The 25,598-nt window shown below is 39.7% G+C and overlaps 1 protein-coding gene across 1 annotated transcript in view; it reads right to left on the bottom strand.

Annotated features, from left to right (window-relative positions):
- CDC123 (cell division cycle 123) overlaps positions 1–25,598 on the bottom strand; it is a 58,114-nt gene that overhangs the window by 17,864 nt on the left and 14,652 nt on the right. The window contains exons 3-7 of the mRNA XM_039245999.1: positions 22,810–22,867; positions 22,525–22,557; positions 17,153–17,248; positions 14,208–14,314; positions 2,577–2,625 (exon numbers count right to left, since the gene is read on the bottom strand). Of these exons, the coding sequence (XP_039101930.1) occupies positions 2,577–2,625; positions 14,208–14,314; positions 17,153–17,248; positions 22,525–22,557; positions 22,810–22,867 (343 nt within the window). The remainder of the gene's footprint in view (positions 1–2,576; positions 2,626–14,207; positions 14,315–17,152; positions 17,249–22,524; positions 22,558–22,809; positions 22,868–25,598) is intronic.

Below are 25,598 nucleotides of genomic sequence, written 5' to 3'. Positions count from 1 at the left end.
ATTCTGTGTCTCCCTCTCTCTCTGACCCTCCCCTGCTCATGCTCTCTCTCTCTCAGAAATAAATAAAAACATTTCAGAAAAAAAAAACCTACACTATTGGGGCACCTGGGTGGCTCAGTCTGTTGAGCATCCAGCTCCGGCTCAGGTCATGATCTCACGGTTCGTGGGTTCGAGCCCTGCGTCAGGCTCTGTGCTGACAGCTCAGAGCCTGGAGCCTGTTTTCAGATTCTGTGTCTCCCTCTCTCTCTGACCCTCCCCTGCTCACGCTGTCTCTCTCTCTCAAAAATAAATAAAACATTAAAAAAATTTTTAAAAACCCTACATTGTTAAAATATGTCTAAGATTTTTAAATGCACTGATTTCAATTTTCATTATTATGAGCTCTTGGTCAAGCTTTTTATGTGCCATATGTTTAAAAAAGAACTGAATTATTAAATGAAGAACCCCAAACTAAAAAATTACACCGCTGTCATATATTAAAAGCTGATACTGGGGCACCTGCGTGGCTCAGTCAGTTAAACACCCAACTTCAGCTCAGGTCATGATCTTGCGGTTTGCGAGTTCCAGCCCCACATTGGCTCTGCACTGTGAGCACACAGCCTGCTTGGGATCCTCTCCCTCTCCCTACCTAACTCTCTCTCAAAATACAAATTAAAAAAAAAAAAAAAAAAAAGCTGATATTGGCAAACACAGTAATTTTTATTTAAGCAACAAAGAAATAGGCAATTGTGTAAACATTAGTTTTCTGAAGAATTTGCATAATGTTTACTGAAATGTTTTGGACAGGTAGCACATACACTGTAGTCAATTAAAAAAAATACATGAGGGTAAAAGGTGAGAATTCTGCTCCCAGCCCCCACCATCACATGCAGTCCCTCTGTCCTCTTCCTCAGAGGTAATGTCTCACATATCTTTCCAGAAGTAATCTACGAATACATGGGCATGGAATACATGTACATATCTTTTTAAATATACACAGAAGGAATACACGATTACACAGGATTCTGCTTAGAACTTTTTTCATTTTTATTACTCTAATATTACTTTCCTGAGCTTTTAAAACTGAGTTTTAAACCCTATGCATTAATATGACGATGGTGTGTTCCCAAAAAAGTAATAAAAGCGCAAATTGCTGGCAAAATGAATCTTGGAGACAGAAGATGTCATCTCAACAAAGATCATGACTCAGGGCAAGACTAGAGAACAATCTTTGTCACTTTGTGTTTTCAAGCACCAAGTAATAAGATAAGGCAGGTGTTTAATAGATGTTTGTTCAATGAAGCAAGTGATATGAACATGATATATACACAGAAATAATGTTATAAGAAATGTTTAATGATGTGGGAAAATGCTCATACTGTGCTATTAAGTCAGAAAAACGCCACTAATGATACATAAAAAACTCAACTACAAGTACTAAGAGATCCAGTCCGGTGGCCTGGTAGAGAGTAAATTAACTGTCCCACACCATAGCATGATCGCAGGAGACACAGCAATACACACTCAATACTTGATACGGTGAGTCAGGGACAAGTTCTGAAAGTACGTGTATACAAAAGTGACTGGAAGCAAACAGACAATGAAGAATTTTTTTTTAAAAAGACCACTGGAGGGGCGCCTGGGTGGCTTAGTCGGTTAAGCGTCCGACTTTCGCTTAGGTCATGATCTCACGGTTCGTGGGTTCGAGCCCCACGTCGGGCTCTGTGCTGACTGCCAGCTCAGAGCCTGGAGCCTATTTCGGAGACTGTGTCTCCCTCTCTCTCTGACCCTCCCCTGCTCACGCTCTCTCTCTCTTCTGGAAATAAATAAAAATTAAAAAAATAAAATTTAAAAAATAAATAAATAAATAAAAAGACCACTGGACTAATTCTAATTCCTGTCATAAATCCCAAAATAGTTTGTAATTATGGAGCAGGATGGCTACTCTCTTCAACAAATTATGAGCTATCAAGGTTTCAAAAGTATCACATTCTGAGAAGCCAAAGGCAAGAAGAACCAGGGGTAATGATGACCAAGAGCCCATCAGGGATGTAACTGAAACATGGAGTCAGGATTTCAAAGAAAAGTATGTTCCAGATTCACCGGTAACAGCTGACATTGGGATGGGCGTTGGGGGAGGGGGGTGTAAAATACCCTGAAACAAGGAAAATATGAAATACAAATTTAGGTTTGCTAGGTTTGAATTCTTATAGCTATTTCTAATAACATTTTTCACTATTCTTTCATTCTTACTTCTGTATGTAATTTGCGAAATGAATAATGTAATTGCGAAATGATGATCACTATTTTTCTTCATATACCAGGATAAAAAGTTGACCCAGGTTAAGCCAGATGGTGGGTAAAAGCTATTTGTTTTATTACAAAATATGAACATTCTATAGTATATATGTACTTTGCATGCATGTGTGTATACATTTGTATACATTTTTCATAAATTTAAAACTTCAGTGCTTCTAGACTATCAGAGAAATTGATCCAAAAAAATTATTCATTTTGCTTAAGAATAAACAGCAATTTTCCATACATTTTCAACTAGGATTATCAATTTCATCAAGATTAAAAAAGTAAATTCTTACCTCATGTTCTATACAAGGATCTGGAGAATCATCAGTACAATGAATAAATCTTTAAGAGAAAAAAAGGCAGTTGAATCTTTTTTATGGTGCCAGTTTATGTACACACATTACTTACATTCAGTGTGAGAGTTAAGATTTTACTGGAAGCATTCAGAAACAGGAGGCTAATTCAAATCCAATAAACATTTATGAAGCACTATTGAACGTCAGACATTAGCTGACACACCCTGAGATGTTATTTCACGAGTCCTCAAAACAACCATATAAGCTACTGCTACTTTCATTTTTCCATCAAAAAAAAAAACAAAGAAACTTAGACCCAGAAAAGACCAAATTTAGTGAACAAGCCAGGACTACAACTCAGAGTATCTAATGATAGATTCCAAATGAAGGCAGGATGGCACTGCAGTTTTACAGTACTCCTGGCCTTCTTTTTTATGGCTACATCGGAAGTCTACTTCTCTGCTGACATTAACTCTACCGTCTAAAGCCACACAAAGTTATAATCTAATCCTCCTGCATGCCATTAAAAAAAATATTTGGTAGAACTACTTACTCCTTCATTAAGTAAACTGCTTCCCACATTAAAAATCCTCTGTTTCATGAACAATTTTTCATGTATTTTCTAAATGCCTTTATTAAATACCTCCCTATGCCAAGGACTGGCTGGACATCAGAAATGCTAAAATGACTTAAGTCCCTTGTTCTTTAGGAGGTTAGTCTAGTCAGGAGAGCCTAACAAGTAGACAAAAAATTTAAAACACTGAGTAAAAATAAAAATACTCTGGCAGCACAAAGGAAAAATGGATTAGCTTTTTATTGTGTAGGGGGGAGTGAGGTCAACAAGGTTTCACTCAGCAGGAAGGGAAGGGTTCACATTTCAGGCAGAGGGAAGCATGTGCTAAAGCCAGAAGAGAAATGAGAACGGCCGTGCAGTATGCAGAGAACTACTGCAGATGCGTGCTGATGGGGAGGGCAGGGTGCCAGAAGACAGGCTTAGACCCCGCGCACCGCTGGTGGAAATGGAAGGTGCTGATAGGAGTGCAAGATGCCAGAAGACGGGCTTACAGACCTTGCGCATCGCTGGTGGGAATGCAAACTGGCACAGCTGCTGTGCAAAACTGTATGGAGGTTCTTCAAAAAATTAAAAGTAGAACTACCATGTGATCCAGTAATTCCACTACTGGGTATTTACTCAAAGAAAAGCAAAAATATTAATTAAGAGATTCATGCACAACTATGCGTATTGCAGTGTTATTTACAACAGCTAAGATACAGAAGCAGCCTAAGTGTTCACTGATATCTGAATGGATAGAAGAAGATATGGGGTTTAGTTTAAACAAACAAAAAGCAGAAACAGACTCATATAAGAAACAGACTCATAAATACAGAGAACAAACTGATGGTTGCCAGAAGCGGGGCCAGTGGGGGGACGGGCAAAAACTGAAGGGGACTGGGAGGTACAGGTTTCCAGTTACAGAACGAGAAGTCAGAGGGGTAAGAGGCACAACAAAGGGAATCCAGTCAGTGCCACTGTAATAGCGCTGGGGACAGACGGCAGCTACACATCCGGTCAGCAGACCATAAAACACACTTCCTAATTCACTGTTTCACACTTGAAACTAATGCAACATTGTGTCAACTAGACTCCAATTAAAGGAAAAAAGATGAGGTTGGAGAGAAATTTTGGATGAGGAGGAGCATCCAGATTGTGAAGGGTCTTATTTGTCTCTAGGAAGGCTGAACTCTATTATACAGACAATGGAGCACTAGAAGTTTCTAAACAGGGGAGGGCTTTCACTGTGGCAGTGGTCCTGGATAGCTTGGGCAGAGGAGTGGCAGGTAGGGAGGCAGAGAACCAAGCGCCCTGGGGAGAGATGAGGGTCTAGCTGTCGCAGTGGGAGCAGGGAAGGAGAAAAGCACTAGAGACATTGAGAGGCAAAGCCAATATTGCCTGGTGCCCTTGTGAAATTGAGGGGTGAGGGAGAAAAAGGCTGGGATGACAGTCATTGATGACTGGCGGGCAGGTGATGGGAATGCCATTCACTGCGACCAAGAGAAAAGGTGATGGGGGAGCGAAAGATGGGAGAGAAGAACTATGTTTGCAGGTGGAGAATTGGAGACATCTCAGAGAACCACACAGAGATGTCTAGGAAGCAACTGTAAATTAAGAAACTCAAAGAGAAGGAGGGGAGGTAATCACACAGATATGAGAGAGAAAGTGGAGAAGTAATAGAAGGGACCACCTCAGGCACATGACAGAACCTTGGAGAACACTAACAAAGAGTGAGCAAAGCTTGCGGTGCGGAAAAACCGTCACAAAAACAAACAAACAAACAAACAAAAAAAACCCCACACACACCAAACAAAAATTACTTTTAAAGATCTCTTTTAAGCAATTTAAAGTAAAATTGAGTTTGAAAAGCTTTTGTGACCTATACTACAAACAGTAACAATTCTAATTTATTTGGTTGGCTGAGGTCCTCAGAAAAAAACTTTAATCCCCACTAACCATTGGGCATCAGTTGATAAAACCCGAATTACAAAGGAAAGTACACCCAACATGCTTTGTTAAAAAGCAGTGGGTTTTCCTTGTATTCGTGAATGGGCACCACAGGGAGGATCTTACATTTGCTATCTCATTTAATCCTTCCAAAAATCCTATGAGAAAGTGCTATGAATATCCACATGGGGAGACCAAGACTCTGAAAGAAGAGAGATCAAGTAAATGGTTGGGAGCGGAAGAAATCCACATGGACAAAGGTCCTCCAGCTGCTGCTGAAGCTCCTGGATATCAGCAAAAACAGACAACACAACACAACAAAATACCACAAATACCACATGCATCTAAATAAAAGTCTTTGTTCATCTTTTTTAATAGTTCCACAGGATAAACTTTTCATTTCAAAGGATTCATGTTTTTTCCTAGTTTTAGTCTAAACATTTTAATTAGAAAAAAAGCTAGTTATTTTATGAATCCTATTATAAAAACTCCTTTTACCTTTAAAACATTTTTCATTTCTCCTTAAAACACATATACCTAGATACTTTAATTCTGACTTTTAATTTTAAGAATTAAAAAACACATAAAAGTACCAAGTGTACATGTATTGCTTTTATAAGAAGCTGATTCAAGTTTACCTTAGTAGTAATTTGGGAACACATACAAATAAGGAATCGTCATGTGATACACCTGAAACACACTTAACGTTCTGTCCATTCCAGCTCTAGAAAAAAAGTTAAAACTCTAGCTTCCAACTAACCAATAGTTCATTATCATGATACAATTGAAATAACTGCCTGTCTTTTTTTTTTTTTAACATTTTGTTTATTTCTCAGAGAGACAGCGTGAGAAGGGGAGGGTCAGACAGAGAGGGAGACACAGAATCCAAAACAGGCTCCAGGCTCTGAGCTGGTTGTCAGCACAGAGCCCGAGACGGGGCTCAAACCCATGAACTGTGAGATCATGACCTGAGCCGAACTCGGCTGCCCAACCAACTGAGCCACCCAGGTAACCGTATCTACAACATACAGGGAGATGGAAGGAGAGAGAAGACGAAGGACAAAATAACAGGGTATTATTATCTTGACAGTTAGTGTAGTCACAGAACTAGAACCATGTGTATTTTTGAAATGTGATTTTAATCATGTGGGTGCCATACATTTTATAAATCTGGTAACAGAGGATAGATCTTATAATATCCTATGAAGAACAAGGTGGATTAAGGTTCTATATCTACCTATTTTTAAACACTATAGGAAACCCAAAAGGCACAATTCCAAGACCCAGATCTTTGTTGTCTAATGTTTTTTAATTTTTTTTATCTTTTTATTTATTTCTGAGAGAGAGAGGGAGAGGGAGAGCGTGAGCAGGGGAGGGTCAGAGAGAGAGGGAGACACAGGATCTGAAACAGGCTCCAGGCTGAGCTGTCTGTCAGCACAGAGCCTGACTGGTTTCAAAAGGTAGACCTGAGAACGTCTAGGGTATGTGAGATTACTGTAGAAGGCTTTTTCGTATTAAGATGATTAGCCAGATGGTCCAGGACAGACCTCCACGGGCAGAGTGCAGAGACAGTCAGTGACAACATTTTCAGGAGCTCAGCTGAAATGCTGCAAAGAACACTGTGTGTGAATACTTAGATTCCATTTACATTCTGGAGAAGACAAGTTTATAGAGCAAAAATGAGTAACATAATTACAGTACTAACACCACCAGAATTTTTACAATCCTTCTATATGAATTAATGAAACTTAAACTTGTTCTAAGAGTCTCGATTCTTTTTAGGAGTTTAATTAATTAAAACACTTCCTTTATATTATCTTTGAGACTTCTGTTTTTAAATTCGTACAGCTCTACTTCCTCTGGAGGCCTGGTGTACTGTTTCCTCATGTGTTTCTGTATTTTTGCCCTGAGCGCCTATTTGGTGCAGCTCATTTCTCTGAGTGTCCCCCAAGGCCTGGGTTGCCAAAGTCTTTCCAGAGCACTTTGTATTTGCATCTTCTAGGTGCCTCAAGGGTAAAATGATTCGAGGACTGAGGACTGACTTTCACATTAATGTCTTAGTAGGAGACCTCCAACCAGGCAGGTGGTTTGAATTGGTACTCCAAGTTTGTTGCAAGGGACAGGCCTGAGGTCTCAACATTTTAAAATGCAAAACCCAAAGTGCAAGGGGTTTCAGTCCTACCTCCCTGTCTCTGTGTCAGTGGATAAACTGTTTTCTAGTTCATCCTTTAGTGGAGGTGCAAAAGGGTTTCTTTTCCAGAACTTCACTTTATATTGGCTTAATGCTTGGCCTCCAGTCCCAGGAAGGGATTAAAGGTTATGTCCCTTATCATTTCTGATAACCGTCACTAAAAGGCTTATCCACCTAACCCTCTGATTGTCCACCCTCTTTCCACTTCTTGCAGCTGGGATTGCCTTTTATTTCTTGTGAATTCAGCTGTGCCTTACATTTTTGTGTTATAGTTCATATTTTATCTAGCATTTTTAGATACCTGTAACAAAAGATTTTCCAAATTATCTTAGCCTGTTACCTAGCTAGAACCAGAAATTAGTGATCAGTTTCTTAAAGTTCTTTTACAATTACAAATAAGACACTTTGAATCTCATTTGAAGATCTCTGCCAACCTGAACAGCCTAGCTATTATTAGATTAGCACTTAATAGCCATTTTCATATATACTTATGAGCATGTTGATTTTTTTTAAATTTTTTCCTGCGTTCGTATTTTATTTTAACTTGGATGATTTCTTTGATTGAAATTTTCAACAAGGTAACAACAGAAAGTAGTATTAAAGTCGCTGCTTCCCAGTCTGGACAGAAAGAACGCTCCTGTACTGAATTGTAACCACAGTTCCCCCTAGCTAGCCATTAGAACTGAAACACAAATGTTATTAAGTGATGATCGTTACATTCCCTACAATGGGAATTAAAAACTTTAAAAAAATCCTCAATATACAAAAATAAAGATTTTATTTTGGGAAAAAAAAAAAAAGCAAGAAAACTCAAAGTCTATTCTGATGAAAGCTGCTATGAAATTACACCAGTGGTTTTTAATACATTTTTAAATTAGTTAACAGGAAATTTTTGGAGTAATGTTCTAGATCCGAATTTTTAAAAAGGAAACGAAATAAAAGGACCTAGCCCCAAACTGCAGGAGCTGTGCTTGGCCACCAGATGATGGCAGGCAGAGGGCCATCTTTTGTGTCCTTCATTTCTACTCAAGCTACTGCCCACATCATTCCCTTGACTTAAAATAAGGTTGCATTTCCCACCGGCCAAGAGGTCTGAGTATCAACAGGCCTAATCATTATGCCCTAAACATGTCTTAAGATTGACCTTTTTTTTCTGTGAACCTCCTAACTGTGATTGGCGAGTTTTTATTATGCTGTTCCCAATACTTCACACATCAAAAGAGAGTAAATACATTCAATGATAAGGACATGGATGTGTGGAACAGGGGAATACAATCAGGAAAACATGGATGTATTGATCTAGTGTGCAGAAGACAGTGCACGAGGTGTCCCACGTCTGTTATAAGGAAAGGAAGAGAGAAGAGAAAGGATACACGTATCCGCACCATGCTGAGCAGCGCTCCCATTAAGGAATACACTGTGTAAGAAAGAGCTAGAGGGAGATGAAAACCAGTGACTACACCAGTGGAAAACACTGAAGTTGAAGACAAATCCTATTTGTTGGGGATAAGGGCTGAGATTCTGGCACTGGATATACAGATTTACCATACTACCTACTCAAATGATGTGGTCTGTAATCAGCGCCAGTCACATGGCAGGTAGGGGAGTGGAGAATCACAGAATTGGTAAACTTGGAGAATATTACCTGAGTGAATTTACTCTCGGCAACTTAGTATAGCCTAAGTCCACTGACTGAGATCACAATTTCATCATTTTTATTAAGTAGTGAGAAAACACCATCACTAAAGTTTTCTGAAATGGCAGTAAACACAATCATTAATGCTTTAAAGGGGCATACCACCCTGGATGTTTACGAAAGCACAATTCTCATCAGTAAGCTTTTTTCAAAACTTGAAAGGTTACATTATACCTCCCAGGAAACAATTATTAAGTATAAGAAAAAGTGTAAATCACAGGTAGAATAAAAAAGAAAAGAAAAATGCAGAGCCAGGGGCCATGAAGCACCCAAGCTCTGGGGGTGCAGACTTTACTGTTTGTGAGGGGCCAAGTCAGGAGCACTGGTGCACAGATCCATTTCAGATCTCACCAGTGCTAGAAAAGGAAAGATAAAAATAAAATAAATAAAATGATACTGAAGGAAGGGTAATTGGGTGTGTTCATTCGAATTTCCATAGAATTTTTCTTCAAAAAGAGATAAAATATGCTATCTAAAATTAATACAACCCACAGTAGCAAAGTGTCACCTAATTAAATGGGCCTTAAAAATCACAAGGCAAAGGGGCACCTGAGTGGCTCAGTTGGCTGAGGGACCAAATTCAGCTCAGGTCATGATCTCACAACTCGTGAGTTCGAGCCCTGCATGGGGCTCTATGCTGACAGCTCAGAGCCTGGAGCCTGCTTAGGATTCTGTGTCTCTCTCTCTCTCTCTGCCCCTCTACTGTTCATGCTTTGTGTCTCTCTCCTTCAAAAAATAAACAAACATAAAAAACATTTTTTTTTAAATCACAAAGGTACAGGTTCTATTAGGTCCAACTTGCACACAAAATTTTACTTGAGACTACTGAATTTTAGGCTTAATAACCAGTTTTGTAATAATCTTAAAAATGCATACAAATTACATCGAGCATGGTGGAGTTAAGTTTCTAAGCCAAGCGAAATTTCCTGACCTCTAGTCAAATCTATCTCATAAGTGACAAGTCCCTCAGAGAAATATTTATGGATTAATTTTTTGATTCGCTCAGCCCTTTCTTCTAAATGCCAACTGAATAGCAGATATTCTTTTCTTGCCTTGGCCTACTGAAGTGACAGCTACTCAATAAAATAATTACTGAAAGAGCCGTGAGATTTAACAAATCTAACCACGTAAAATGTTTACATCTGGGCAAATAGTTTGCTCAGTGAGTACACTGCAGCCACACTGCTTCCCAAGTGTCACACTTTAACTTCCACTTTTTAAAGCTTCCTGTGTACAAGAACCAGTTGAGGAACAGGAAAAAGAAGAGCATTTCACATTCTGTCTCAGAATACAGCTGCGCAGACATTACTAGTCTCCCTCTAGCTCTTCCTAGCCTCCATTTTCTAACAGATCAGGAAGCACTTGCGTTCTCAGTCCCCTCCAGAATGCCAGGGATGCACGTGCTGGTTAATGTCTGTGGTCCTCAAGGTGTGGGCCTGCCCAAGCATCAGCAGGATAGCCTGGGAACGTTTTAGAAATTATCTTCTTGGGGCCCGTTCCCAGCCTAGTGAACCGGAAACTCAGGGAGGGACCAGCACTCAGTGTTGCATCAAACCCATCAGGTGATTCTGATGGGTGCTTAACGTCTGATGGTCCCCAGTCTAAACCAGTCACAGCATTTCTTTCCCTGACAATCGCTGGATTAGGCTGGGTCACACTGTGTGACCAATGAGCCTGACAGGAAGTCTCCTGGGAAGCTTCCAGAATGCTCTACTTGCTCACATACAGAGGAGTAAGAGGAAACACACTACCCCTTCTATTTCCGGTTGAGATACTGTCAGGTCTCCACGTGATGCTCAGAACCACAGCAGCAATCGAGTAACCGTCAGGTGATAATCCCCGATTCCAAGCCAGCAAGCCAAGGGCAGGGTTGCATAAACACAGAGAGCTGGGGTCCCCCTGGAGGCCTTGAAGACCTGCTCACACAACCCTAAAAACACCCAAGCTCCAGAGTCCTTGTTGAATAATCTACTTTTTAAAACTCTGCATGTGTAAAGTGCTTTGAGTTGGCCGTCTGTTGACTATAATGTCTTTGTTTCTTTTTTTGAGGCAAGCCCTGAAATAGTATAAGCAACATGTCTCTTTCATAATATTATATAATCTTAGACCTATCACAGATTACATAATATCCCATAATGTCTTATTACAGTCTACACTTAACATTTATTATTATATTATAATTATTTAATATTTTCATATTTAGTATATAAAATATATTTTATTTTAATAATTTAATTTAAATTAAATTTTAATAATTTAATTATTATTAAATAATTTTTATTTAATTATTTAACATTAAATATTATTTAATAATTAAGTTAGTTCTTATAAAATTAAGTTCTTTATAACATTTTCCTGTATTTTATTTTGAAGCATTTTTATAAGGAGGCATTTATCACCTTATTGAGTGAAAATACAGGAAACATTTAGAATGACGTTACTGAGATCACATTCTGGTTTGGGCTCTAGTAACTAGCTTGTGCAATCAAATTACTAAACAGATTTAGGTCTCAATTTTCTAGCCAACAGGAGAGATTAAATCATTGATACAATGCTGTCCACTTTAAAGATTTATACTCCTAATTTAACCTTTAAGGGGTCCTGAAAGGCCTAATATGACACAAGTTCATTTTTCGGTAGATATCCTATCAATAAGGATTTCTATGCGGTGACAAGACTTACTGGCATGCAGCTTACTACCGACGAATGTTTCCAGAAATGGATGATTACTCAGAGCCACCCAGATGAAAGGCTGCAAGCTCAGTGCTGGGGGTTTGCTCCTGCGGACTTCAATTATTTAGACTAAGAGAAGGATGGTATTCTAGGGGTAAACGCTCTTAATCTGGGGCCTCAAATTCACTTGCTGACTTTATTTGCCTCTTACGCAAAAATCAGAGTATAGAATGCAAAACCACCGACTGGTATTTCCATCTTCTATGGGAGTCCAGTTAGATTCATGCACAGAACAGAGAGGAGAGGCAGGGTAGGAAGAAGCATCAGTTCACCAAACTGCAAAGGTGATGTAAAAACTACCAGCCACAGAGAATTAAAAGTGACTTACAGTTATTTTTGGAAAGGAAAAGATGTTCTCATACTCTCAATGCAACTAGCATTAAAGGTACATGACAGCCCATATCTGATAAACTAACCGATACAGAACATTTTTTATGTAATGTATTTTAAGGCCTCTTTACTTAATGCATTAGATATCAAAAAGCTTTATAAAGGTGGTGCCTGGGTGGCTCAGCTGGTTAAGCATCCGACTTTTTAATTTTAGTTTTTGAGAGACAGAGCACAACCAGGGAAGGAACAAAGTGCAAGGGAGGGGTAGAGAGAGAGGGAGGGGCAGAAAGAGAGGGAGACACAGATCTGAAGCAGGCTCCAGGCTCTAAGCTGTCAGCACAGAGCTTGATGCAGGGCTCAAACCCACAAACAAGGGATCATGACCTAAGCCGAAGTCAGATGCTCAACCAACTGAGCCTCCCAGGCGCCCTGTGTCTGACTCTTGATCTCAGCTCAGGTCTTGATCTCATGGTTGTGACTTCAAGCCCTGCACTGGGCTCCACACTGGGCATAAAGCTTACTTAAAAAAAAGGCTTTATAATGGACAAAGAAGAGAGCAATCACTTCTCTCCTAGAATGAAAATGCCACTGCATTACTACAATGTATTACAGTGCAATTTTACACTGCAATATTACAGCATAGTAATTACTACATTACTACCTAAAACTAAGGCTACCAAACACCTAATAACATCTGTGCTGGCATGATCACAAAAGGTAGATGATGAAGTATCAAAATAATATAAAGCTTTTCTCAGTAAATGAACCAAAAACATCAATACAGGTAAAACCCTTTTGTAATAAAATTACAATATGACCACACCCACTTATTATTACTGAACTTCATTTTTTGATTATTGTAATACTAAAGTCAATGCCCGAGGTACCAAACTCAGATGTAAACAGGTAGATACACAACTGACATGCAGTGAATTGACTGTTTGGTGCCGGGCTCCTCAAAAAAGGATTGAAGGCTGAAATGGGGCAAATGGCAGGGCGAACTACACGGACGGAGGGGCAAGAAGTGGCATGTGCGCACAGCGTTTGCACCCCTGTTCACCTGCTTAGTGGCTGGATTTTGTGAGATACTTCACTTTAGAGGTCAGTTTAAGTATCAGTTTAAGTGAGTTAACCAGTCTGTATAAGATGGGTAGGATGGAGGGGCACCTGGGTGTCTCAGTCAGTGAAGTGTCTGACCTCAGCTCAGGTCATGATCTCAGTTTGTGGGTTCGAGCCCTGCGTCGGGGTCTGGACTGACCACTCAGAGCCTGGAGCCTGCTTTACTCTGTCTCTAACCCTCCCCTGCTTGTGCACTGTCTGTCTGTCTGTCTCTCTCTCTTTCAACTAAACATTAAAAAAAAAATTAAAAAGAAAGGAAAGATGGGTAGGATGGGAAATCTAAAAGAATACCTATTTGATGACAGAACAAGAGTATAAAGAGCCCATCGACAGGTCAACAGTGTGTTGACTGCCTACAATACAGACAGCACAGGGTCAAGTTCCTTAGCTAAGAATAACTAGCAAAGAAAGGAAAACAGAAATTCCACTCCTAGAAATTTATTCTAAGGAAAAAAAAAATTAGGGACATGCATAAAAATTTAGCACAGGGATATTCAAGGCAGCACTATATACAAATTATGCCACAGCTATCCAGTGGAACACCACTAAGGTAATTTTAAACAAAGATATACAAGTACTTAATGACACATAAAGATGTTAGTTAGACATTGCTGTCTACTAAGCACTATGAACTACATGATCCCATTTCTGTATTTAAAAAATCAGAATATGGTTAAAGACAGGTGTATCTTTATTATACATATGCGTAGAAAGAATTCTGGAATATATAAAACCAACTGTGGTGAGATCACGGGTGCTCTTCCACTGCCTTTATGTAGCTTGAATCCCTAATTTTGTTTTTCTATGATGAGCATATATTAGTTTTGCAATAAGAAAAAAATTATCAAAATACTCAACAGGAAGATATAAAGAAAGCCCTTGATAGTTAGGAATATTCACTACGGAAAATTTACTATCAATGGAAAAGGAAGATTTGCTTTAATAGGTCTGCGATAAGGAACTGTGGTTTGGAACGGTGCTGCAAGTGGGGCTTCACCTTTAGAAAACCTCTCATAAGTACTGAAACGGCTGACATGGGAGATCAAGAGACATACTTACGGCTGAGTGAAGTCACGAGTGATGAAATCAGAGCTCTTGAACAAGAGAAAGATGTCGCTGAGGGTTTTACATTTCAGAGAACTGTTCATTGCTATCCAGTACGCGTCCTAAATGATAAAGCATGTGCTACTTAGTGTACATTCCAAGTTAGGTGCTATGAATGAAGTTCAGGTCTGTATATAGAATCAATAACGCACATTACATTTAAAGAAAAAGTTGAGGTAAGACACGTTAGCTGTATTGTCCAAATCAAATTATACTTCTAAACCACCAAGGGCAGGGCCACGGCATGGGGGGGCACTGGGTTACAAACACACATGTTAAGGTCCTCACCATCCCACTCAGGCCCAAGCACCTCCCTGTGTTTTTCTCCCTGATGATGAAAAGAGAAGTGAAGAAATAGAAATCTGACACTTGGCTCAATGATCAAGGTGTAAAGAAAGCCTGACCAGCTACTCTCTGAGAAAAAGGAGATCCTATCTCTCTTCTTGACTCTGGGCAGTGAAAGTTAGGACACCGGAAGTGTGAGCACTGGAGTTCAGACCCACATCTCTCAATCTGCAGTTTTATCGCAGTTTTACACGGTGAATGTCTCACACAGATGAAGCAAAAAAAGGTAAGAACTGGCATGTGAGGCACAAAGCTTAGCAGAACATGCCTAAAACTGACAGACTAGTTAAGTCACTTACACAGCATACTTCTCCCATAGGTCAGACACAGGACAGGAATAGGATTTTGAGAAAATTAATGTTTGTAAAAAACTATCCAAATATTATCCACACTATGTGAAAGAAAGCAGTGGCACATGGTAGGCACAGAATAAATAAAATATAAATGAACAAATAAATGACTCAAAACTAAAATAATATACCCATTTTAAGTGGAAAGCCTCAGCCCAGGTCAGCAGTAAGGACTGATTCAAATTACTGCTCTATTACAAACTAAAAATGAGTCTCAACGACATTATAATAACTTCTTTATCATTTCCCCCAATGAAAAAGATGATGAGCTTCTGATTGAAAATGGTACACTGACCACAGATTTCCCTCCACTGAAACAAAGGTTTATACATAGAAAACCATGAACTCCAGGGAAATCAAAAGATTGAATAAGAAAACTACGTCATCCTGGGGCACCTGAGTGGCTCAGTCACTTAAGTATCTAACTTTTAATTTTGGCTCAGGTTGTAATCTCCCAAGGTTTGTGAGATAGAGCTCCACACCAGCCTCTGTGCTGACAGTGCAGGGCCTGCTTGGGATTCTCTCTCTCTCTCTCTCTCTCTCTCTCTCCCCCCCTGCCCTTCCACATGTGCATGTGCAGGAGCTCTCTCTCAAAATAAATAAGCACTTTAAAAAAGAAAAAAGAAAACTACATCATCCTGTGTAGTATGTATCAGTGTCTGTATTACCCTAACATCAGAAACAGGGAGTCCTGACCTAATGAAAACATGCTTATTACTCAAAGGAGAGTAGAATATAAGGCAATGGGAAAGAGAGAGGAGCGAGGAGAATCTTCTCATTCCCGAGTGGGTCACAATAATGAGTATTATACAATGGAATACTACATGGCAATGAGAAAGAATGAAATCTGGCCATGTGTAGCAACATGGACAGAACTAGAGGGTGTTATGCTGAGCAAAATAAGTCAGGCAGAGAAGGACAGATACTGTCCTATACCATTGTATAGGTGGATTAGGAAGAACTTAACGGAGGACCATGGGGAGGAAGGGGAAAAATAGTTGGGGAGAGGGAAGGAGGCAAACCATGAGAGACTCTTGAATGCTGAGAACTGAGGGCTGATGGGGGTGGGGGAGAGGGGAATGGGGGATGGGCATGGAGGAGAGTAATTGTTGGGATGAGCACTGGGTGTTATATGGAAACCAACTTGACAATAAACTATTTAAGGAAAATAAAGAGTATTATAGCTACAGCTAAGTATAAAGGAGGAGAAAATAACAAAAGAACACACTGAAATATCTAAAAGCAGTTGCCTCTCAGGAAGAAGAAATGGTGAAGAAAAGAAGTGTTAGGGTCTGCTGGTTTGGGGAGCAAGCGTATAGATCTTTGAAAAATTTAAATTATATAAAAAAATTTAATTGTATACATGTGTAACTAGTTTTAGTAAGTAAAACTACAGGCTAAATGAGGTAGAATTTATCTTCTATTTTAGAATAAGCAAAGATAGGCACATGAGATGATTTTTGAAAATCCTTTGATTCCTTAAAGGAGCTTTGCTGACATAGTTGTTTTCTATTGGATTAGAAAAAAGAGCAAAAATTTCCACAGACCTTCATGTAAAATAAATCTTGTCAATGCAATATTATAATAAAACACAATTAAAGAAAATGTTGATTTCCCAAACAGCTCTATTTCTAGGTCTTGTGACATTTTATTTATTTATTTTTTTAATGTTTATTTTTGAAGGAGAGAGAGACAGAGCATGAGTGGGAGAGGGGCAGAGAGAGAGAGGGAGACCCAGAATACAAAGCAGGCTCCAGGTTGTGAGCTGTCAGCACAGACCCAGACACAGGGCTCAAACCCCATGAACCGTGAGATACGACCTGAGCCGAAATCGGACACCCAACAGACTGAGCCACCCAGGCGTCCTGGTCTTGTGATTATTTTCATTTTCATTATTTTTCAAAAGAGAAAATTTCCTCTGTTACACTGAACAGCTGAAGTTTTGAAAAGGGGCAGAGAATGTATTTCCTCATGTTCCTAGCATGATCGGCAACACATGAGTTGCAATTGTCTTCTGAGAAAATACACAGTATTTTACAAATCCAGGAAGTGCCAAATCAGGAAAATAGGAGGAAAATAAAAATAAATTCCACAGTATTTTCCCTAGAATTAGGAATGAAATTATATCTGTGGGGGATATACAAAGAAAGGAATAACAAAACAAAGAATACTCAAACAGTGAGAAATTTACTGATGAGTTCCTACCCTTGGGGCACTCCAGTTAAGCTTAGGAAATACACTGCCCCCCAGGGAATTGATAGCTTCTTGGACCTTAGTGGTGAACTCAGGAAATTCTGGTGCCTATAGAGAGAAAGGAGAAAGCATTTGGGCATGTCAATAACATCATAATAAATATAGAAAACAAGATCAAAATCTCAAGGTTAAGCAATTAAGCATGTTAAAAATAAGTCAGAATACAAATTACTATCAGAATTTCTGAACTGAGCCAAATAAAATCAATGGTCAAATATTTACCACAAAGGGGGAAAAAAAATAACAAGCGCCCAAATGGCAAACGGTACTTTCCAAAACCATCAAAGCCCACAAAGCTAAAAAGACAGACATCATGAGGCATCTGGGGATGTGAGGAAGGACTGAATGGTTCTCTTCACATCTACAGAACCCATAGTTATGAAGTGAAAAGAGACAGATGGAATGTCACCTGTACACATAGTGCAAAGTTCAGAAATAACACCTCCCATTTAAAGGGCCAGAAGCCTTTCCATCTAAAGGAAAAGATTCTTGGACATATCCTCAAAAGGCTTCATGAGAGTGAGAAATAAATGATGTGCTTAGCTGTATTTAAACACCACTATTTCCAGACAAGTTTTAATATAAACAACACTCAAAAATAGGACCTTGGTGAAGTTAAAATGTTCTTTCCTTTTTGGTTGACTTTAAAATGCATATTTTATTTAAGTAACCAAAACGTCCTAAATGTGTGAAGGAATGCTCTGCAGTGAGCCTTACGTCACTACCTAGGGAGCACTTGGACAGGAGTAGAGAAAAGGGGAGTAACAGACCCCGAAGTGGAGCCTGCAGGGGACAGAACATGAAAATATGAAGTCAATACCGGCACATTATCCCTTTACATTTGCCGCCCCCTACTGGGCAACTGCAAATTCTGAAAAAGCCCAGTAATGACCAACTCCTCCAGAGTACAGAAAAAAGAATGTGTCTAGAATTAGCTCAACTAAACAGTCCACAAAGAACCAAATGGCTTCTGTTGACCCCCAAGATCTAATCCAGTTGCGAAAGGGAACAAACTGTGTCAAGAGTTTGGTTGGGAAACAGACCAAAAAATGTCAGTTTACAAAAATGGTGGCCTATTCCCCAAACTAGAAACCAGCTTTAAGCCACAGGCTAGTGAGTAAAAGGAGACATCAGAGCAGGCCGGACACCCAGAGGTCTATGATCTCTAAACTGGTTGGCAGCACCTTTCGTATCTGCCACCACATCCACCTTGTCGGGCACCTTCAGCTTAGACAGGAAATTAAACTGCAACCATTCAGAGAGGCTTTCAAAATGCGTAACGGCCTTGCATCATTTACTTTCCATTGGGTCTCCCCATGAGAGGGAATCAGGATCTCTAGTAAGCCAGTAATTTCCTTATGATTCCCTGAAGTTGCTGAGGTGGCTCCGCTGGGGTTCTATCCAGAAAAACGATTCTCTAAAATCTGCTGTAGCAATATATTCGATGAATGGCAGTTACACAAATTTTAGAATATGAAGGGATTTGATCTTCAAAGACAAAACAATTTAATTTTTCTAACCCGTAACATTTCACATTGCTTTAGATCTACATATTGAATTTTAAGAGATGACAAGAGTTCCTCATATCCTCAAATTATTCCACTTTAGGAAATCCTATTAGGATCTGAAAACAAATTTAAATTCTGAAAAGTTCCCATACGGTGGAGAAAAAGATGTGCTTTGGTGGAAGACAGTATTGTGCACCCAAGAGCACAAGACCTATAGCCAAGTCGACAAGCGGCTTTACAGCTTGGTGAATGGTAGGTAAATGATGACAATGAAAAGTACTTCTTTTGGACAGAAAAATTCTATCCCGGCTGACAGGAAATCAGCTGTCTTCCCTCCCACCCCTGAGGGAGGCAAAACATTGACATATTCATCTCAGTATTTCTAATCTACAAAGGTGTCTCTGGATTCTGTTTGGAACCAGTTAAAATACCTGCCTGCCTAGCTCCCTCAAGAGCTACATAAAACCTTCAACCTGTGTTAAAGAGTTTTATATCAATATGGGAGCCATGATTTTACCTTTTTCTGAAAACTGTCTTTCAATAGATTTAACTAAAAGGATTCTTTTAAGTTTATAGCTCAATGAGTTGATTTTAAAGATGCAAAACACCTCAGTTTTCAGGGTTAAAGGTTCCTGTCGTGAGACAGCATCTACTCTTTTACCACATCTGTGGACCTTCTGCGATCCAAACTCTCCTGTCTTTTCAACTACACTACAATACCCATTAAGAAAGGGTACTACTTCTAATTTTTTTTCAAATCATGAAATGTTTAAAATTTAAAATTTAAAAATTTAAAAATGTTTAAAACACAAAAACATACATGTACTCATGTCCCTGGACCTATACATTCAACAATTTGGTATACTTAACCCAGACATTAAACCTTTAAATCTCTTAAGGGAACAAAGTTACAATACAAACAAAGTTCCTTACCTCCTGACTCTTTCCTAATCCTAACCCCTCCCCCTCCCAACGTCGGGGAACAGACTTGGGAATATTCTCTTCTAGGATCATGATTTTATAACTAATGGTACACAGGACTGACCATAGATTATAGCATTAAAAAAATTTAACATAACTGCTGTCACTGATATGTACACTTTCAGCAAACACCTCTCACTTTCGAGATTTACCCACCTGGACTGGTTTAATATTTAATTCCATGTCTTTGTATCTAGGTTAATGGACTACTACCATTCGCCAATACGTTGTATTTCCCACCCTCGGACCCATTCCTCCACTAGGAGTGCTCTACTATGAATGTTCCCCTGCCCAACAACATCTAGTTCCACCCAGTGAAACCCCATCACTTCAGTAACTTTTTGTTTTGAAATAATTTCAGACCTTCAGAAGCCTTAAAAGAGTAACCAGAATTTCCGTATACTCTTCACCCAAGCATTTACGACATCTGCATTGTGCTTCTCTGCCCTGAATCTCTCTCTTATAGATCTATGCAAATATATGTATTCATTTATAGATATGCACACATATATCTTTTTTTTTTTTTACATTCTTAAAGAAGTATAAGTCCCGATGCAAAACTTTTTTTCTTACATTCTTAAAGTAAGAAGTATAAGTCCCAATGCCTTTTTACCCCTAAATACTTCAGTACGGTTCCTAAAAAGCAGTAACATTCTTTTATATAATCTAGCAAAATTATCAAAACGAGGAAGCTAGCAATGATAGAATACCATTATCTCATCTATAGATCTTATTCACAATTCCATTTCCCCAATAATGTCTTTTACGGCAAAAGAAAAAACTTCTGACTGAGGATCCAGTCTAGCTAGAATCATACCATTGCATTTAGCCATCTTATATCTTCAATACCTTTTAATCCTTCTTTCTGTTGTTCTTTATCTTCCATAACCCTGACATTTTTGAAGAGTACAAGGCAGACATTCTGTATAATTTCCAAAATGTTGAGTTTGCTGGCTGTTTCCTCGTGATTAGATTTAGATTATGGATTTTTGCCAGGTGATGTGTCCTTCTTGGTGTACCCTATCAGGAGGCACACAGTGTCGGGCTGCCTCATCACTGACAAGGTTAACTTTGATCACTTGGTGCCATGTCTTTCCTCTATAAAGTCACTATTGTCTTCTTTATAATTAGTAAGTAATTTTGGTGGAAATATTTTGAGAATATGCAAGTATCCTCTTTCTCATCAAATATTCACCCACTGGTTTTAACATCTACTCCATCAACTACTATGATAGTTACCAAATGGTGATTTCCAATTCCTTCTACATTTTTGATCTGGTGCCTTTTCTACCCTAAAGCCCTTTCCCTTCTGCTCCATTTAGTTAATATAACCATTTGTTAGTAGGAGATCACAGACTCTAATTTTAATAAATGGTTACACTTCACTATGTCCCTGTTTTGAGACTCAGCTATCTGGCTGGGGGTTGGCCTAGCCAAGCTGGCCTTTAGGTCCTACTAGTCATGTCTGCCTCCTTCTTACTTTCTGACACAAGCTGTCACAGTTTCATCTTCACTTTTCTACCCCTGGTCTTGACTTTCTCCAAAGAGCTTCCATTTCTTTCAGTGGAGAATGGTGTCTAGAAACCACGATCAAAGCACATGGTGTGCTCACTGCTACCATGATTCACTGCATCACAGCTCCCAGGCCTTGGAGAACAGACTTTGGTAGATGCACATACATGTAAGTTATTAATTTCCCGATCTATCCATCTATTAGATAACATGAGTTAGAAGTGGTAATCCTTACCCCTTTTAGGGTCCTTTTACACATTTCTAGATGATCTCCATTCTAACTATTGTCTGTTCTGACAGAACTTTGCCATCTACCCACAAACGGAGGCATCTTTCCCTGCTGGTTTATAAACCCCCTAATGGCAGGAAGCAACCCAAATTCATCTTTGCTCAGAACTCACTACAGTGCCTGAGTATGGTAAACAGAACTAACATGTATGTTTAACTGAACAGGACTGTCATGCACAAAGAAGTGATTGCCCGCATGATATCCAGAGTAAAAGAAAAATACAGAAACTTTCCCTTTCTGCATATGTTGGCATGCTTTTTATACCTAAGGAAATATACAGATTTAGGCACCTCCACTTACTTTTCTTGTACTGTACATACCAGGTCTCTTCCACTAAAATAAACAAAAGTATCTACTTATTTAGAATTATATTAGAACATAACCTCCCCTAAAACTCGTTTCCTTTATTGTGACTTTACATCTATCAGCAGAGGATTTTATAAAAACCTTCGTCTTTTGCCTCAGGGTATAAGAAGTATCATTTACCCACTATGTTTTTAGAAACACACGTTTTACTTCACTCATTCCTTTAAAAATATTTTTATTAAAAATCTATTTCAAGTTGAATTAGACAACAGCATTCTTATCCTCAAAGACTATAATATACTCAACTTCCACATTTTCATCTAAGATACTGGTTAAAGGCACACACTTCTCTACTCTCACTTGAAAGAAACTGTAATGTAATTTTTATGCCATTTAAATATACTTGAATAAGTGAATATAGATTTTACTCTAGGTTCCACAGACCTAGGAACCTCCAAGTCTAATGTGAGACTTGATTACTTCTTTCAGAGTTTAAAAAAACAAGTCCTAGCACCAACTATGTACTTTAAATATTTCCTTTGAAATCAAAGGGGAAAAAAGGGCAGGCCATGTTTGTCTATAAATAATGATCCAAGTTATTTTCCAAAATAGTAAAAGCTAACAAGAAAATGGAGTAAATGGAAATCTATCGAGATCTGCATTGAAATCCCGAGACACTCCAGGTGATAGGTGAGGCTGAGTCACCACTGCCGCAGCTCTGCTCTTACCGTAAGCGTAGCCGTGTTCTCGTCATCTGACCACTGCGTGGAGAGGACAGAAACAAAATATTAAATGTGGATAGTGCACCGGGTTTCCCAAAAGCAATGCTCCATCTAAAAAGGATACATAAATAAGAGACAACTTTTCCTGAAAACAAAGTACATGTTAAAGTGAGATTTTCATGTAATTCCTCACTTTACCAAACACAAGCTAAGATGTAAGTATCAGAACCATTTCAGGGATCACTGGAATTACAACAGTCTACAGAATGGGTTATTTTATTCTGAACCAACCTGTATTTCTTCTGCTTCATCATCACTGTCTGGCTGAGAACATGTTGGTGGATCTTCCCTAAAAGAACATGAAATAAAAATTAAGCAAAAAAAAAAAAAAAAAAAAAAGGCTTCCGTACCACGTATGTGGTCATGAGTTCAGTCATACTAAATGTATACTTAAACAAGGGGGCATGGTTGGCTCAGTTGGTTGAGCATCTCTCAATTTTGACTCAGGTCATGATTCCCAGGGTCATGGGACTGAGCTCCATGATGGGCTCCATGCTGACTGTGGAACCTGCTTGAGATTCTCTCCCCCCGCCCCTCGGTCCCTCTCCCCTGCTCACATGCCCGCTTGTTCTCTCTAAAATAAAAATAAAAATAAAAAGGCTCAGAATTGGAGGATAAAGTTAGGAAAAGTTCATTTTCTGAGAGAGAAACTACTAAAAACAGATATAAAATAAAAAGAAAACAAACTTCCTGCCCTCTTCTCAGAAATCACTAGAACCGGGGCACCTGGGTGGCTTAGTCGGTTGGGTGTCCGACTTTCGCTTAGGTCATGATCTCGCGGTTCGTGGGTTCGAGCCCCGTGTCGGGCTCTGTGCTGACTGCCGGCTCAGAGCCTGGAGCCTGTTTCAATCTGTGACTCCCTCTCTCTCTGACCCTCCCTGCTCACGCTGTCTCTCTCTCTCTCTCCTAGAAATAAATAAAAAAAACATTAAAAAAAATTAAAAAAAAAAATAAAAAGAAATCACTAGAACCAAGGAAAAGAAAAATTCGGCCCCCAACCCCGATGACACTGGCAGGCATCTACAACTGTGAATCCCAGTGGATGAGAAAGTGCTGCCACAGACAAGGAAGATCACATGAGATGAAGAACCCAAACGGAACCGCGGGAGGCGCGGTTCCACCGAGGAGTAGGTAGCCCGGAGAGGCAGACTCCAGCTCTTGTTTTAACTAGTAAGAACAGAGCGTACGGGCTGGGGTCAGGAAGTGCCCTGGGCCTGGACTGGCACCGCAGAAACGTGTGGGGGAGGCAGGGAACGAAGACTTGCTGCGCCTCCTCCGAAGCAGCCAGCAAGCACAGCACGTGTGGGAAAGGACCACCGAGCAGCGTGTCCTCACCGCCCAGGGAAGAAGGAAAGGCTGGAAACACTCAGAAGGAGTAACACTGCTTTGGTCGCTCCTTAACCAGAAATAACTGGTCTATGAAGAATTCACCGCATCAATGAAAACAAATAATCCAAACAAGAACCAGCACAGGATCTGTAGCAAGAAACTACAAGAAGAAGGGAAAGGGAGACTGCTGGTGACCCTGGGCATTATCTATCCCCATGCTCCTGTTGAAACTCCACTAAAACGGTAGAACAAATCTCAAAGGAAAAAGGGGTCAAAGAAGAGAGAGCTGCAGAAAAGAGACGGCAACAGAGCTGTGGAACACAGAAAGCCAATGAGGAGGATAACCCAGCGAGCAAAGGGGAGAAGCTACGACTACCACTGCTGAGGAGACCGAAGTTCCGGGCAACAAACAGATGACTTGTGTGAAGTCCACAGAAGGAACAGGAAGATACACGTAGCCTTTCTCAGCCTGCACATCATAACAACTAATCCTCCTCCGTGAACCAAGGAGGCTAAGCACTCAGGTCCACAATGCCCTGGAGGAACAGGAGGCTGAAATGTTAGAGTATGACGAGGAGCCATGTGAAAGTCACACTGACAGTGAGGCCCCGAGTCCTCTCCCTCCCACTCCATTCCCAGAACACACACAGCTTACCAGATTCTTCTCTGCAGAAACTCAACACCCCAGAGGAAAAACCTACAGATCTTTCCAGGACACTTCCATCAATACCTGCTGACTGCTGGCACTCTCAGTGAGCCCCATGGGTTTTCACATAGCTTCCGTGTGTGTGTGTGCGTGGGCGCACACACATGCAGGCAGGCCTGACTCACTCTTAAATGTGAATAAAGGCCTAGAATCATTAGCAAACTAAAGAAAGGCTCCAAGATGGAAAAAAAGTTTTTTTAAAGGAAGAAAACTATTTTTCAAATCATTAATATCGTTAAAGATAAGATACTGCATCCATGTGAGAAGAACAGTTGGCTGTAAGAAAGGAACAGAGGGCAGGACTGAACCTGTAGAAAATATGGTAGCTGAAATTTAGTTGTGGCTTTTTTCTTCCTAATGTTTACTATTGAGAGAGAGAGAAAGAGAGCGAGAGCAAGAGAGAGAGAGGGCAGAGAGAGATGGAGACATAGAATCCAAAGCAGACCCCAGGCTCTGAGCTGTCAGCACAGAGCCAACGAGGGGCTCGAATCCATGGACTGTGAAATCATGACCTGAGTCCAAGTGAGATGCTTAACTGACAGAGCCACCCAGGCGCCCCAAGTAGCTGAAATTTAAAAATTCAATAGCATGAATATGGCAAAATGAAGGAAATTTCCCAGAAAGGAGAACCAAGAAGACAAAGAAACAGACAACAGGGAAGGAATGATAAAATTCAGAGAACCCAGCAAGATCCAGTATCTAAATAATAGGAATTCAAGAAACGGAAACAAGAAAATAAGAAAAATTATCGAAGATACAGTATTTTTAAACATCCCCAAAGTGAAAAATAGGTCTCTAGAATTAAAGGGCTCACACAGCATAGGGAATGGGGGGAAAAAACCCTAAATGATATGGAAAGATGGCCACAAAAATTCTCCCCATCGAGTCGGACATGCTCCCCTGCAGGGCGACTTTACCACTCTTGCCATCAAAAAATAGCATTTCTTTTCCCATACATTTCATTTAAACGAGCTTCAAGACACAT

Source organism: Hyaena hyaena, unplaced genomic scaffold (genome assembly GCF_003009895.1).
Source record: "Hyaena hyaena isolate Hyena2069 unplaced genomic scaffold, ASM300989v1 scaffold_276, whole genome shotgun sequence".
Taxonomy (NCBI): Eukaryota; Metazoa; Chordata; class Mammalia; order Carnivora; family Hyaenidae; genus Hyaena; species Hyaena hyaena.
This window is presented reverse-complemented; position numbering and strand designations above follow the sequence as displayed.